Below are 15,973 nucleotides of genomic sequence, written 5' to 3'. Positions count from 1 at the left end.
ATTTTTTTATCTAAAGCAGCGAGAAGCCTTGAGCAAGCCTTGCTGAAGCCCCTTTATGTTCAAAAAGGACCTGAACCACAACAACCTCTCTTTAGATCAGGGGCAGTTTATTTCCTAATACATAAAAGCAGACATTACTATCCACAATGAATACTAGGCATTTTAAAACACAATCTTAAGCACAGTCAGTTGAAAGAAAGCCCCACCAAGTTCACCAATGAGACTGAGTTCACCAGACTGCAGCCTGAGTTTTACTTTTTAGGCCATCGTGACTTCCAACAAATAGAAAGAAGGCAACAGTTGTCGAGGAGGGATGTCTCTTCCTCTCCTTTTTCCCCAGAAGTTAACGTTTTTCAGACATTCCCATTTTTAAAAATGAAACTGGAAAGAAGTATTTAAAAATACAAAAAGGATTTAGAACACAGGTTAAAAGGGGAAACGAGGCACATGGGGATATTAGTAAAAGTAAAAATAGTCTCTCCCTTGACTATGATTAGGCAAACTTGTAGCGTTGATCTACCAGGTTTGCGTCACACCAGATTTTACCGTTCTGGAGTCTCCCCAACAGTTTCTTTAATGCCCTCGACCCCAGCTTCTATGATTCAAACTATAAAAAGTGGTCATAGGTTTCCATGTAGCTCTGTTGATATCCGTATTGTAACTCCCTGGAACAAAAAGAAAAGGAGAATAACCAGTCACTACAAAGTACTGGCTGCACATGTGTTATACAGTAGACAGGCATGTAGGCAGAAAAGTGACAAAATATTTGGCATTAGTAGAAAAAGATTCATTTCATCTAGTATTTGAAGAGAGCTGGGGCCCCAATCTTAAATATAATTTAAATTCAGGCAAAGCTAATAAAATTGACCTCATCCCAAAACAGACTGGCTACAACCCAAAGTCATGCATACGTGTATCTATGGTGAACAGATTATTATTTTTTTTAAATGCACCTATCTACTGCCAGAATTGGCAACTAAAGGCTGGGTACGGGCAGTAGTTTTTCAGAAACTCGAATGTGTCTGAAACTGCAGTTTTTTCCAGTTCAGAATTAATGGCCAAAATTATCCCCACTGCCGCTCTTTTTGCCTAAGGGTACCATATGCTGAAACCACCACTTTCAGGGACAAATAGGGGCCATGCAGAAATGATAAGAGGGCCTTTTGGTTCAGGCTGTGGAATTCCCTTCCACTAGAGCTATGCTCATCCCCCTTGTTGACATATTTTTGTCACTGAAAACACAGCTGCTCTGTTCAAAATAGGAGGGTTAACAAGGTTATTGTGATGTTTGCTCTGTGACAATGTATTCTGCTGATCATTATTGTGAATTTATTGCTCTGTTCTATTTTGCATTTTATCACTAATAACCTTTGTTGAAGGGCATCTATGAACAACAAGAGCAGCTGCAGCAGGTGGATTTTTGGCAGCCTACTGGCATGGTCCCTTGATCCAGATTTAGTGTGCATTCTGGAGCATGCGCCCCCATGGCTGCTTTTTCTTAAGAACAGAAATGACGTTTAAAGCAATATGCTTATGGCAATGTACAGTTTGGCCCTCAGACTCTGAAGCCCTTTTGCTCTGTACATGAAACCTTTTGTTCTGCCATACCCACCTGAAAATCTCCGATGAAAGTTAAGAAGAAGAAAACAAAACTGAAGGCTACTACCCATTCGCACATTGCACTCACAAAATGAAATACGTAATCCTAATGGAAAGGAAAAATAAAAAGTAATTATAAACACCAAAAATGGCAAACAGAAGGCAAGTCAGACAGGCAGATACCAATTAATGTATACACCAGGAACACAAAGAAGATGCCTATTTTTATTTTGGAGAAATACATTTTGTATTTTTTTTTATAAAAAAAATAAACTCCTTAGAACAATTACATTGGAGACACTGAGGTTCACATTTCCATGTTAATCATTCCGAAATTTTGAATTATTTTATTACCGTTTTCTCTCTTTCTTTGATGGGTATTGCTTTTAAGACTTTTTTACCGTCTTGTAAGAAAAGCTGTTTAAAAATAATAATAATCTAGATTTTCAAGATAGCCTATTGGTCACTTGTTCAGTATTTTGCCATTTTAAGATTTTGAAGTTTTATGATGTTCTTAATTATTTTACTGCATTCCGCCTTGATATTTTTTTGACCTGGCTGTTTACAAATATTCAAATAAATAAAGCCGCTCATGCCTCAGGATACAAACATATTGTTAAAAAGAACCATTAGGGATTATTTTCACCCATTTACACTCTGTAGCAAGCTGCATTCTCCCCAACCCCCTTTTTATTTTTATTTTATGAGATTCATAAGGCACGTGCTCCCTCTTGTGGTATATCATACCCACAGAAATACTTGCAGCAATTAGGAATTTCCAGCGAGGTTAGTCTGTTGCTGCAGCAAAAACAGAGTGCCTTGTTGCTCCTTAAAGACTAACAAATGTATTAAAGTAAGAGGTTTTAATGGACTAAAGCCTGTTTCTTTAGATGCATGAAGACAGTGAGGGAGGCAGACAAATGCATCATCAGGTCCGCTCCAGTCAAGACTGTTCCCCTCACTGTAACCAATTTCACAGTATTTTCTTTTCTTTTGGTATTTTAAAATTGTAAACCTCCCCTCTGGGAGCCTCGGCAAAAAGGCTGGCTATAAATGCAGCAAATAAGTGTTATCCTCAGCAGGCAAGTGCATATATACGGGTGCATAAGCAGAAATTTGCAGACGTGCACCATCACAATTAAATTCATGATGCTGGCATCTGTCTGTCTTGGGAGACAGTGGAGGATTGCAGCTTTGGGGGTGAGGTCAAGCTGTTGGAAGGTTGCAGTGCCTGCTGTGGCTGTAGAGACCGAAGCAAGAAACACATCTGCAGCTGGGACAGATGCAGGCATCCGGCTGCACTGCTGCAGATACACTATTGCGTCTGAATTTGATGCACATCTCCTGAAATTAGTACATATCTGCCCAAAGGTAGGATCAGTGCTGATTATGCAAACTCCTTCATTTATACCACTTCAAACCCCGTGCACAGCCTCCAAAACCCGAATGTGTAGCTTCTCATCCGATTCCTACGCAGATGTCGTCACTGAACCATTTCCTTCCCAAACTGAAATAGGGCTGCAGCAGCTATAGGAAACCTTAAACCTTAACACTATGTTGTACCAGGAAAGGGGAGCGTCTGCACCCCCATCGTTCAGCCCGGACACTGAGGTCCAGCTCTGAGGGCCTTCTGGCGGTTTCCTCCCTGTGAGGTGACAGGGAACCAGGCAGAGGGCCTTCTTGGTGGTGGCGCCCCCTTGTGGAATGCCCTCCCATCAAATGCCAAAGAAATAAACAACTATCTGACTTTTGGAAGACATCTGAAGGCAGCCCTGTTTAGGGAAATTTTTAATGTTTGATGTGTTATTCTGTTTCAATATTTTGTTGGGAGCCACCCAGAGTGGCTGGGGAAACCCAGCCAGATGGGCAGGGTATTATTATTATTATTATTATTATTATTATTATTATTATTATTAGCTTCGCTCATTCTGACCCCAAGTGTAAGGAGACTACTCGCAGCAAGGAGAGGAGCATTACTGCTTCCCCAAACACAAAGGCAAAAAGCCTGCTTTTTGCTTACTGCACTTGATGATCCAAAAGGAGATTCTGGCAGCTCTGGCCACCCAGTGGAATGAGTAAATAAAATAGGGTAGAGGTAAGTAACAGTGTATGCCCTGCAATGCCCTTTTTTGGGGGGGGGATATGTGTATCCCCCTCTGTATCCTGATGTTGGCACACCTATGCATTCTCAGTGCTAACTTAGAAAGAAAGCTCATCTTGTTCTCAATTTACCTATCACCAACATTAAACACACCTAGATGTTAAAATGTACGTATGTTCTTTTGCATTATATTAAATATCACGAAACAATATGGCAGCTTTTATAACTATGGCTATCTATGTAAATGCAAAATGGTTCTTAGCCTTGCACAACTTAGCTTAGTCTGTGCAGCTTCAAACTTATCAAAGTTAAGTCCTTTGTTGTCTGCTTTTGCTTGTCTTAATTTGAAAGTATTGAACAACCAAACAAAATGGAAAAACGATTATATATTTTTACTTAGTACGAATTTACCTTTTCACCTGGATTCCACTCAATCTTTGTTATGGAAACTAGTGAAGCACACGCAATCACTGGAGGAGAGGGTGTTAAAGGGAAACAACTGATTTAAAATGTAATGCTATTTTTGGCTTGTAATGCAGCAATGCGTAATTATTCACACAGAGGAATGGAACAGTCAGTGGGAGCCAGCACACAAACATACACAAACTTCCACAGACAATTGCAAGAAGTATGACACACGTCTCATTTTAGAATTTATACAGCCACAAATGTTTGGTGCACGGTCATGTAAGAAAGTTCACCAAACAGGAAAACAGATGAAGTTAGTATCCAGTTTAGATTTTAAATGCCTAAATGTCCCGTCCCCCCCGGTCACAGACTTTTTATTTCAATGTTAGGACCTTTGATTGATTATTATTTTTTAATGTTTAAAAGTTCTCCAAAATGATATGAACTGTAGGTTGGCAAATCACAGTCACTTCAGGGACTTTTATTACCATCAAATCTCAGAGCAGCCACACATGCAATTCTGTCCTCAGAACTGTTTTGGAATAAGGACTTATCCACACTTCCTCTTCCCTGGGGAAAACTTGCTCTTTACTGCTGAATCGGAGCAAACGTCAGCTGGGTTTCCCACGGATTGCGACTGGTTCTGATTTATTGCTAAAGAGCGGGGTTTCCAAGGGAAAGCGGCAGGGCAAAGGCAAAACCACTTGGAATCTATGGCCTGATGACCTTCGTGATTCTCAGTCTTGTTATTTTACTCTCATGGTTGGTACCTCTGATCTGTACTTGCTGTGACTGCATAACTTCATCCATCCCTGAATAATAACCAACACGAGCAAACAGCCCTTGATCATCCAGGGATTCTTTTCCTTGGTTTTATTGTCAACCATGCTTTTGAGTGTAACCAAGCTTACACAAACCCTTGGGTCATATAACCAAATCACAAGAAGGAAATAAATTCAAAGGGCCAATGCCTCAGAACCAATGATCACGTAAACAAGACCCTAACTCCAACTCTCAACGTTACTTAAATTTTATGGCTGTAATCGTCCAATCGTCTCATTCTTAGTAGTCTGCTAAGCCTCAATAATAGAAGATCTAGAGAATAGCAGAATGAGCATGTTACTTTCAGTGAAGGCATTTCAAATAACTGAATGCAATAGGAATGGGTTGTTGTTGTTGTTAAGGTAGACTATTCAAACAGGCAGAGTGACATACTGAAAAGGATACTGGGAATGATAGCTACCCAAGTCATTATACAGAAGAACAGCCTTGTGTGACACGCACACGAACTGCTCCATTGTGGATGCGACTTGTAAGAGATTACAGTTTGAAGCACAACGTACAGAGCACCAGACACAAAAGCTAAAAGAGCACCTCCATCATGGACAGCAGGAACAGCTAGCTCCTGAAAAGACAATTGGAAAAGCATTATCTACTATTGCAATTTCGCTAATGAACACAAAAGGGAAACTGATACTGCAGCAAATATGCAGAGGGTAAACACAAGAAAACAGACTGGATTTGTCAATATCTCCGCAGATGAGACTGAAAAGAAACTTTGATGCATTGTGCATCCCTGTTCTCAGAATTTTCCATATGGTTCCAGGACAGTCAAAACTGCACAGAAGAGCTGTGATGCTTTATGGTTTACACATGTTATTCTTTGTTCTCTTCCTTTTTGTTATGCATGCACTTCTTTTTCAACCAATCAATTAAATGATAGGGGAGAACCACCACATAGAAAAGCAATGTGACCTTGTTTTCTGTCATGCTTATTTTATGCAACCAATAATTATTTTCTGCAGAATATCCACAGTTCTGTGATCAAGATCCTGGCTTCAGAATCGAAGGGTGAGATTTTGGTTCTTGTTATTTGCTAGTTGGCCTTGAACAATCTGCTTAACCTTGCTTGACTTTGGCATCTGCACATGAAGTTAATTACCTCATTCACTCTTCTCATATCTTATGCTACAAATTCTTGCAAAACCTAAGGCACAGGGCACAGCTTCTAAATATATAAAAGGAAATGTCACAATGTGAAGGGTTAAGGACAATTTGACTTGTCCACTTGCTAATTCTGCACAGCAGTGCATTAATAACCATGGGAAAGCATGAAACTAGCAACACAACCCACAGATTTAAACAAAACAATCAAGCAATGGGATTTTGTCTTTGTTTAGCAGCTAGCTACTCTGAACAGGTATCTGGACACAGCAGTGGGCTGGAAGAGGGCTCAAGCCATCAACATGTGTGTTAAATGGCTGTCAGGTATATAATAAATTGTTTCTAAAATGCCTTCTCTCATTTATTTCCATACCATCATTTGATGCCATTAGATCTTCCAAAGGAACATTGTTGGGAGAACCACATTTTTTTGTGTTTGTTGACTATCTGTAATAGTGACAGACACCTGGAATTATCTGCCCTGCACTCCTTCAATGGCCACCACGTGCCTGTCATTCAGTAAACCAAGAAACAGTCTTTAGGAGGACTTTGACCTCTGGATGAGAGAGTCATTGCATTGCTCCATGCAGTATTAGTTCCAATTCTTGGTTGCTGATTTGCCCATAGGTTTTGTTTTTGTTTTCTGAAGGACAGGCTTTAGAATGTGATTTATATACCGTATTTTTCGCCCCATAAGACGCACTTTTTCCCCTCCAAAAATGAAGGGGAAATGTGCCTGCGTCTTATGGGGGGAATGCAGGCTTTCGCTGAAGCTCCGCCCCGCTCCCGGTGGCCGCGCAGAGCTGCCTGCGGTCCTGGGACCAGCGCAGCTCTGCGCTGCCACCCGGAGCGGGGCGCTAAGCTTCGCCCCGCTCCCGGTGGCCCTGCAGAGCTGCCTGCGGTCCTGGGACCAGCGCAGCTCTGCCCGGCCACCGGGAGCCGGGGGAGAAGCTCCGCCCCGCTCCCGGTGGCCCTGCAGAGCTGCCTGCGGTCCTGGGACCAGCGCAGCTCTGCGCCGCCATCCCGAGTGGGGCGCTAAGTCCCGCCCCGCTCGGGATGGCGGCACAGAGCTGCCTGCCGTCGCGGGACTGCAGGCAGGTCTGCGCCGCCATCCCGAGCGGGGCGCTAAGTCCCGCCCCGCTCGGGATGGCGGCACAGAGCTGCCTGCCCTCCCGGGACTGGTGCACTTCTCCCCATCGCCAGCCCCACAAGCTCGGGGGACAGCGGGGAGGCAGAGCGTGCCTTCCCACTGTTCCCCGACCTGGTTCTTCCAGCCCCGCACCTGGGGGGGGGGAAATAAAATTTTTTTTCTTTATTTCCCCCCCAAAAAACTAGGTGCGTCTTATGGGCCGGAGCGTCTTATGGGGCGCAAAATACGGTATATGGTATTCTTAACTACTTGTAGGCCAGATGAAGGAGAAGCAAAATATCAATTGAGGAAAGACAGACAGAAAGATAAATTTTATTTGGGCCTACCTGAAAGCTTGCAACAATGCCCATTCCAACACAGCCTATCCATCCAACAAACAGTGATAGTAAATTGAAACAGGGGGAAACGAAACGTGTCACTTCATTTTGCTCCTTGACAATTAGGTATCTTGCATACATCGTAACTGCACCTTTTTTGGAAAAAAGACAAAAATGTAAGTTATTAAGAAATTGGGACTATAAGAAAATCATTCAACAACACAGGAGAAGAAAGATTCTCCATCCTGTTCAGAGAATTTATATGCTATAAAGCTCTTCTGCGCAACACAGTGAGCAAAAGATAGGAGGCCTCAAATAATGCTTTTCATTCATTTTAGTTCCCAACATTCTGTCCCATTCTGGAACAACCAAGAGCAGAACCTTGGGCGGGGAACACAGATGACGGGCAGAAGTTATGCAGATTTGATGATCAAATGATTGGGACAACCTGGGCTCGCAGCTAAGCTTGCTCCTCAGCCCCAGGGATGCACCCCTTTAATTTCTTCCATGTGCAAAAACAGTTGCTAACCCACCCTGTGGAAAAATGTAAGATACCGATTTATTAAAAGATGTATATTCTATTACAGTGGTACCTCGGGTTACATACGCTTCAGGTTACAGACTCCGCTAACCCAGAAATAGTGCTTCAGGTTAAGAACTTTGCTTCAGGATGAGAACAGAAATCGTGCTCCGGCGGCGCAGCAGCAACGGGAGACCCCATTAGCTAAAGTGGTGCTTCAGGTTAAGAACAGTTTCAGGTTAAGTACGGACCTCCGGAACGAATTAAGTACTTAACCCGAGGTACCACTGTATTTCCAAAGAAAACCAAGGTAACTAACAAAAAGTTCAAAACAAATCACAATGCAGGATGAAACAATACAGCTACTTAAAAAACCTAAACAAATTACTAGAACTCAAAGGACCAAAGTCTGACTCGTGCAGGATCCATGCAATTCACAGTTCTAAACTCTGTCTTTTGCAAAACGGTACTTCAGAAAGGGATAGTGCTTGGTCTTAACCTTTCTCCATCCCCTCTCCAACATAGGCATTTCTTGGAAATTTGTCACAGAAAGCCTACTTCCCTTCCTAATGTCTCTGAATGCCAGAATTCAGAAACTACCCTGGATTAAAATTTATAAAGCTAACATTGATGATAAAATTAAGACTACTGGGTTTGGGCTGACTTCTAGCGGCCAATGCCACATAAATCCAGAGCAGAGAGAATGCTGCATTTTTTGTGGTTTTTCCTATCTGAAAATATGTGCCCATTTTACAGGTAATCATTTTTACCCAGTCAAGTCTTAGGATGAGACAGACTAGAAATTTTAAATTAAAAATGTAACAATAGACACATACATACATACCTAGAAATGCTGAAATGTTAATCATAAATCCAAAAATACCACTTTCTGGAGGTTTTGCTCCTGTATCACTAAAAAAACAAAAACATGCAGTTGTAATATACAAGGAACACATTTAAATCTAACTGAAATAATAATGACAGTCACTTTCGCTGCATTTTTACTGGGAAGGTTTATTAAATACCATGTAATATCCATACTCCTTTAGAAGAAGAAAAAAGAAAAACAGCTTTGCTAATCAAGTCAGAGAAACATTAACCAACATTACACTGAAGTCAATGAAACATGTCTAAAAATAAGTGAGTAACACCTTGAACATAACCACATTTATTTAGAAGAAAGTTTCATTGACTTCAGTTTCAGATTTACCACCAGATCTGTATGCTCAGGTTTGCAAACTTGCAGCCTGATTCTATACACATATATTTTGGAAGCAAGTTCAATTTTGTTCCATGAAAAGTTGCTCTGGTGCACATTATTAAAGTAGAATACTCCCAGTATCTCTGAGGTGCATTTGTATTAATAAGCAAGTCCCTTTTTATTTGAATTTCTGCAGGCAGGGATAGTGACTCATTTCCCCTTTGTTTCAAAATCTGTTCTTGCCAGTGTAGATCCTTTAAAAAAACACACACCAAAAACCAATCAATTTTATCAGGTTATAATCTAGAGATAGGAATACAGCCATTCAAATGAGTGGGCTGCTGATATACTATTATCATCAGTGTTATATACTGAAGATGTTCACCCACAACTTAACAATCAGCATAGCTAACAGCCCAACAGATTGATAATTCCATCAGTGCTGAGACACTTATCAACTGTGAATGGTGTAAGACTGTGTGAGAGAGGAATGAACTGTCTTCCACTCCACCAAACACATAATTGGTGGTGGTGTCCAAACTGACAGTGATTGAACTCCCAGTCGGTCTGGGACTTCATTTACATTTCCTGATTCATTGCTGCAAATTCCATATTTGGTCCATAGTCCTTGAAGCAAATATCTGAACCTGGAAAACAAGCATGCTGCATCCTTATGAATGTGTGATTTTAAATTTAGCAAGAGACATGCAAATAGGAATCAGCCTGAATGTGTGTGCTGGTCTTACTGCACAATCTTTCTATAGCATTCTGCAGTTTACTTTATCTGATTGATTGCTAAGCAAGCCAACTTCAAACAAAGTTGGTTTGTTTAACTCACTAAAACTAGGATTCCTGGTTTGTATGCAGTGCTAAGCATGGGATTCTTTGAAACTGAAAGTAAACTTTGCAGATACAAACTCCCTGTCGGTGCCAACCATCAGCTGGGTTCCCCATACAGTACTTTATTTATTCATCTTTTAGAAACACCCTTACTTTTATTTTAATCCGCAGGATTTTTAAAAAAGTGTTAAGAGTCACAAATTAATTGTAAATTAGCTCTAAGTAACTTGGTAGACAGCAGAAAACTCATGTCCCAAGTGACTCACTTGGGACAAATCTGAAGTACTTCTTCAATTAGAGACTACCTAAATAGTAAACTGAACTGCAATCACTTCAAAGTCTTTGAAGAGCATTAGGTAAGATGAGAATGGAATTTGCACGTGACCAATGTGCAATTTGAATTTCTTCTTGGAACACTTAATGGTTTAAGAGCATCACAAGTAATTAAAATTGCATTGAATGCCATTCATTTTTATTTAAACCTTTAAAAATTGGGTTTATGTATGAATTACAGCGTTTGAAAGATTGTCATTAAATAACATCTATAATGTGACTACATTTTAACTATGCTGTGAATTGTGCCTCAATGACAAAACAGTGAGGAAGCAGAAACATAAACATTTAACTTAGAAAAACTGCGTCCAGGTAACCAGTAATAAGACACTCTGGTTCTATTATTTTAGGCCCGTGGTTTTCAACCAGTGTGCTGTGGCACCCTGGGGTGGCTTGAATGATGGTCAGGGGTGCAACAGGCAACACTGGCCTCTGTCCCTCTTTCCTCCTCTCCCACCTCTGGTTAAACCACAGAGCCTAGGACTTGCCAATCAGAAGGTCAGTGGTTCGAATCCCCGTCACGGGGTGAGCTCCCGTTGCTTGGTCCCTGCTCCTGCCAACCTAGCAGTTCGAAAGCACGTCAAAGTGCAAGTAGATAAATAGGTACCGCTCCAGCGGGAAGGTAAAGAGTGTTTCCCTGCGCTGCTCTGGTTCGCCAGAAGCGGCTTAGTCATGCTGGCCACATGACCCGGAAGCTGTACGCCGGCTCCCTCAGCCAATAAAGCGAGATGAGCGCCACAACCCCAGGGTCAGCCACGACTGGACCTAATGGTCAGGGGTCCCTTTACCCTTTACCTTTTTAAAAAGCAATATAACAAAAGTTTTGGTCAGAAGTCAGTTTCCACTGTGTTAAGGGGAGACACAACCAAACAAAAATAGCTGTTCTGAAAAGCTTAACTCTGAGGCAGGTTTCTTTTTTTTTAAAAAAAAAGGCTTGAAATTAAGGTTAAACAAAGGTAAAGCACTACAAAGAAAAGTTATGGTCAGCTTTGCTTTTGTTCATTAATTTGTCTCAGATTGTAGGGTCATGATGAGCCAACACATTGATCATTCAGTTCATGCAGCACCCAGAAGCTGCACTTTCCATTCTACCCTCATCTTTTAAAGTTTTAAGATCAACTCAAAGCATGTGTATTCTACTCTCTCAGGCCTAGCATGAGACACAGCAGAACAAGTAAGGATTTTTTTTTTTTTTTGCACTTTCATGTGCTTACATACTGATTGGTTCAGCATTATATCAGCCATAAAGACAATGAAAGATACTCCCGGGTTTCCATAACCAGCACGGTCATGAGAAAAAAAGAAAGTGTGTACAATTTTATTGAAAAATTATAGGAAAAAATAGGCAATAACCTTATATTTGAAAATATGCTTCCTGGAATTAGTCATGTTGCCAAGGGGCCATACCACAGAAACCAAAAACTTTCTACTAAATATAAATTGCACAGAGGAAATCCCGTATCTGCATATGATTACATGTCTGACTCTCTCTCTCTGTTTGTGTGTCATCTCACTAGATGCTGTTAAGTAGTACAGTAACCAATGATGCCCAGGGAAACTATCCAAGTTTCTTTCTTCCACTGGAGACCAACTTTACGGCAGGGTCAGTTTCCTTAGCAGCAGAATGGCAACCGCTGTGCCATAGGAATACAAAACATTTCCCTTAAGCTTAAGTGTGTATGAATACACCCTCTTAGAATCATAGAATTGTAGTGTTGGAAGAGACCCCCCCCCCTCCCCGAGAGTCATCTAACAATAAGCAAGGTTGCTATTTTCCTTGACAAAAGGTCTGTGGCTTTCATAGCTGCAAGCCAGGAAGAAAGTCAAGTGCTTGCTGCACTGGTAACAGAGGAAAGACTGGGAAAGCTTCAGTTTTGTGTTTCTGCAAATCTTGCAGCTGCCATGCACAGAACCCACATAGATGGGATAATTTCACAAAGTCAAGTGCTGTTTTCCCCACCACAAGTTCAAGTCCTAACAAATTCAGTGGGACTTGGGTTGCAATCCTGACCCACTTACCTAGAAGTATGTCCTACTACTTCTGAGTAAATATTGTTAGGATTACACCACTACCTCTACCTCAAGCTGCAATACGCTATCCTAAGTATACTTTACCTGATGCTATTTCTTATAGAAACAAACAGGGTTAAGGATTGGGTAATAAAAGTTGAAGACTTGTGCACCCTTACTTGGGAGTAAGCCCTACTAAAATCAGTGGGATTTATTTCTGAGGAAAGACACATAGGATCAGTTAAACACATGAGCTACAACAATATGCACATTTACTCAGTAGGTCTTAGGCCTTGAGTAAACTGTTACTGTCCTGTCACAACTTGCTGTTAGTTATGGGCTCCTTGAGGCAACCTGTTTATTGAACATTCAGCCTGATTTGCTTGCACAAGGTTTAAGTTAAACTATGCCCAGTCTTGAGCATTCATTCTGTTTTGTCCGTGGGATTGTTATATGACAATCAGCATTCCATTAAAGTTGCAATCCTAAATCCACTTTCTGGAGACTATAAATCCCATGGAAATCAGTGCAGTTTACATACCAGTAAGCTCCCTTAATCAAATTGGTGAGCGCTTAAAACCACATCCTTAAACTTTGGAACTGAAGACCTCACAGGCCAGGCTACACATGCTAGCAGGACCAGTGGTCAGGGATGATGGGAGTTGTAGTCCCAAAACATCTGGAGGGCCAAGTTTGCCTATGCCTGTTTGAGACTGTCGTAAGGAGACAACACTTTTGAATGCTTCACTATGTTTAAAGATCAAACGAAAACCTCCAAGTCAAAATTAGCACATAAAGTACTTTAACCCAGCCATTTCCCCATACCACACCGCTTGTCTACTTGCCAGTATGATCCCTCTTGTATGAAGTGGTACAGTCCACTCCAATCATCTCAGAACATTACCACCAGACTCCCCTTCCCTCTGGGCCAGTTTATAGATCCAGCAGACTGAAATAGAATCATAGAATTGTAGAGTTGGGACCTCAAGGTCCGACTCCCTGCAACCCAGGAATCTCAACTAGAGCATCCATGACAGATGACCATCCAATCTCTGCTTAGAGACCTCCACTGAAGTTGACTCAACCATCTTCCGAGGGGGTCCATTCCACTCTCTGACAGCTCTTGCCGTCAAAAATTCCTCCTAATGTATAGTCGGAATCTCTGCTCTTGTAACTGGAAGCCATTGGTTGTCGTCGTCCCCAATAGCCTGGGCCACTTAAAGGTGCATGTGGAAAGTTGCAGGTCAAAACACTCCCTGCATGAACTAAAACTCCCTGCTTACAGAAAGCGAGAATGTCAGGGAGAAGCACCTACCTTCTCTTAAAGCTACCTTTCTATATGAAGGGAGTTGCCCCGACTCTCCATACAGGCAGCATTTAGACATAAGGGACGCAGGTGGCGCTGTGGGTTAAACCACAGAGCCTAGGACTTGCCAATCAGAAGGTCGGCGGTTCAAATCCCCGCGATGGGGTGAGCTCCTGTTGCTCGGTCCCTGCTCCTGCCAACCTAGCAGTTCGAAAGCACGTCAAAGTGCAAGTAGATAAATAGGTACCACTCCAGCGGGAAGGTAAACGACGTTTCCGTGTGCTGCTCTGGTTCGCCAGAAGTGGGTTAGTCATGCTGGCCACATGACCCGGAAGCTGTACGCAGGCTCCCTCGGCCAATAAAGCGAGATGAGCGCCGCAACCCCAGAGTTGGCCACGACTGGACCTAATGGTCAGCGGTCCCTTTACCTTTTCCCACCCAGGGGCCAAGAAAACCTCCCCCACTTGATCTGGCATGCCTGCGATCGGATGCACTGGCTTCCCGCCGCACGTGTGTACCCAGCAACCCCTCTACACGGGGGTGCCACTCTGTCCCCTGGTTCTCCCACAGAGGGCGCCCTCCTCCTGCTCCCCCCAGCAGGGGCTCTCACCTGATGTACGGGAACAGCGGCTCCACGTGGCCTTCGAGGACAGCGATCACGTAGGAGATGATGAAGGAGGCCGAAGACCAGACGACCAGCAGCGTCGGAACGAAGGCCGCTCCTTGCGTGCAGCAGGGCATCCTGTGCTGCTGCTGCTGCCACCGCCAGCGGCGCCCCCTAGGGATCAGCGGCTGCCTCTCCTCGCCGCCAGGCATGGAGGCAAGAGAGGCCGCGCCGGCTCGCGGAAGCGGAGAGCAGCCTGGCAGGCGAGTGAAGTCACAAAGCGCCTGAAGTCACAAAACTTTTAATTGGGAGGCCAGAGGCGCCGCGCGCGCGCGCGCACACACACGCCTTTTCTCCCTCCTCGCGCGAGCTTCGTGGAAGAGAACCAGGACACGCGCAGACACGACCAGTCCCTCGCTTTCTTCTGCAGCCGCCTCCTCCGAGTTGCTTCTACTCGCAGCTCAGTCCGACGCCCTTTTGGAAAGAGAGAGAAAAAGAGAGGCCACCGAGGTCTCTCTCGCTTCCTCTCACACACCTGCAGAAAGTTATCTCGCGCAGAGAGCAGGAAGTCTCTCTCTCTCTCTGCCTTCAGAGAGCGCAAGTCCAACCTCTAAGAAACCGAAGCGAGCCGAATTCCCCTCACAAACCCAATGCTGTCCTTTTCCAGAAAAAAGCGAATTCCGCTCGCATTCATCACAGTTCCGTTCTACAACCCCCACAGAATCCTCCTCCTCCTCCTCCCAGCCCCATACATAAAACGTCCTCACACAAAAAGTTTTTTGTTTTGGTTTTTCAACTAGGGAAGCTACTCGGTTTCCCGCCTTGCAAAAGTCCAGGTGGTGGTTTGCCCGGGCAGCGAGAGACGATTGCTGAAGTTCATAGACGGGCAACGTTCTGAGCGGGCATCCTTGCGCAACGCAACGCGGCGAAAACGCTTCCTCGCGCAGCCATAAAGCGGAACTTTTCGGAGCTCGCCTCTCGACAACCTCAGCAAACCGGAGGGAGGAATTCCCCCCCCCCCCATTGCTGAGATGTTTCTGGGATATTGTGCAATTCAATTCTGTTTTTTTAAAAAAGCACGCGGTTTCCTGCCTCTAGAGTTCATCACCCGGGGATGAGCCTGAGGGAAAAAAAATCCTGCGTCCTTTCACCAGGGAAGCAAGCGGGCCTTTCACTTTCGTTTCTATTCTTCAGTTAGCCATGGGACCACCGCTTCTTCTTTTTGGCTCTCTTTTACGAAAAGAGGGTCAGGGGGAGAATTCCCATTTAGCTAACACATGAGAGGGGCTCTAAATCATGAGTCACAATCATGCGAGAAAGCAGTGAGGATGGTTGAGAAAGTCCCACTATTTCTCAACACCCTTCTGTGTGGCCTAATGAATGGTTATCTTCCTTTTAAATTACATTTTTCAGCAAGCATTGACATAAGAGTAAAATACAGCTAGTGGCCACCAAATAAAACGTTTTACACAACGGTACAAAATATTGCAAGGAAAAGCAGAAAGATTAGATTGATTAGACAGAATATTAGATCAGGCATAGGCAAACTCCAGCCCTCCAGATGTTTGGGACTACAATTCCCATCATCCCTGACCACTTGTCCTGTTAGCTAGGGATGGGAATTGTAGTCCGAAACATCT

General features: G+C 43.3%; 1 protein-coding gene across 2 annotated transcripts; it reads right to left on the bottom strand.

The window, feature by feature from the left end:
* Positions 1-86: 86 nt before the first annotated feature.
* DRAM1 (DNA damage regulated autophagy modulator 1) lies at positions 87-15,392 on the bottom strand. Of its 2 annotated transcripts, XM_081212275.1 has the most exons (7): positions 14,340-15,372; positions 8,884-8,951; positions 7,529-7,671; positions 5,336-5,513; positions 4,112-4,170; positions 1,613-1,705; positions 87-665 (listed from the first exon to the last, which is right to left on the bottom strand). In XM_081212275.1, exons 1-7 carry the CDS (start codon positions 14,543-14,545, stop codon positions 621-623), a joined length of 792 nt encoding a protein of 263 aa, XP_081068401.1. In that variant the 5' UTR covers positions 14,546-15,372; the 3' UTR covers positions 87-620. The 2 variants fall into 2 exon arrangements, with proteins under 2 accessions (XP_081068401.1, XP_081068400.1); XM_081212274.1 differs by lacking the exon at positions 87-665 and having other exon boundaries at positions 672-1,705; positions 14,340-15,392.
* Between the last annotated feature and the right edge of the window lie 581 nt (positions 15,393-15,973).

Source organism: Podarcis bocagei (genome assembly GCF_964188305.1).
Source record: "Podarcis bocagei genome assembly, chromosome: 10".
Lineage (NCBI taxonomy): Eukaryota > Metazoa > Chordata > Lepidosauria > Squamata > Lacertidae > Podarcis > Podarcis bocagei.
Note: the sequence above shows the minus strand (reverse complement) of the source record. Positions and strands in the feature narration are given on the sequence as shown.

Excerpts from the sequence above, each read along its gene's own strand:
- DRAM1 (XM_081212274.1), bottom strand. The coding sequence starts at position 14,545 with ATGCCTGGCGGCGAGGAGAGGCAGCCGCTGATCCCTAGGGGGCGCCGC. Across the intron at positions 5,514-7,528 it reads GCATTGTTGCAAGCTTTCAG|GAGCTAGCTGTTCCTGCTGT; the intron begins GTAGGCCCAAAT and ends TTGTCTTTTCAG. Across the intron at positions 1,706-4,111 it reads AGTGGAATCCAGGTGAAAAG|GATTACGTATTTCATTTTGT; the intron begins GTAAATTCGTAC and ends CCTTTCCATTAG.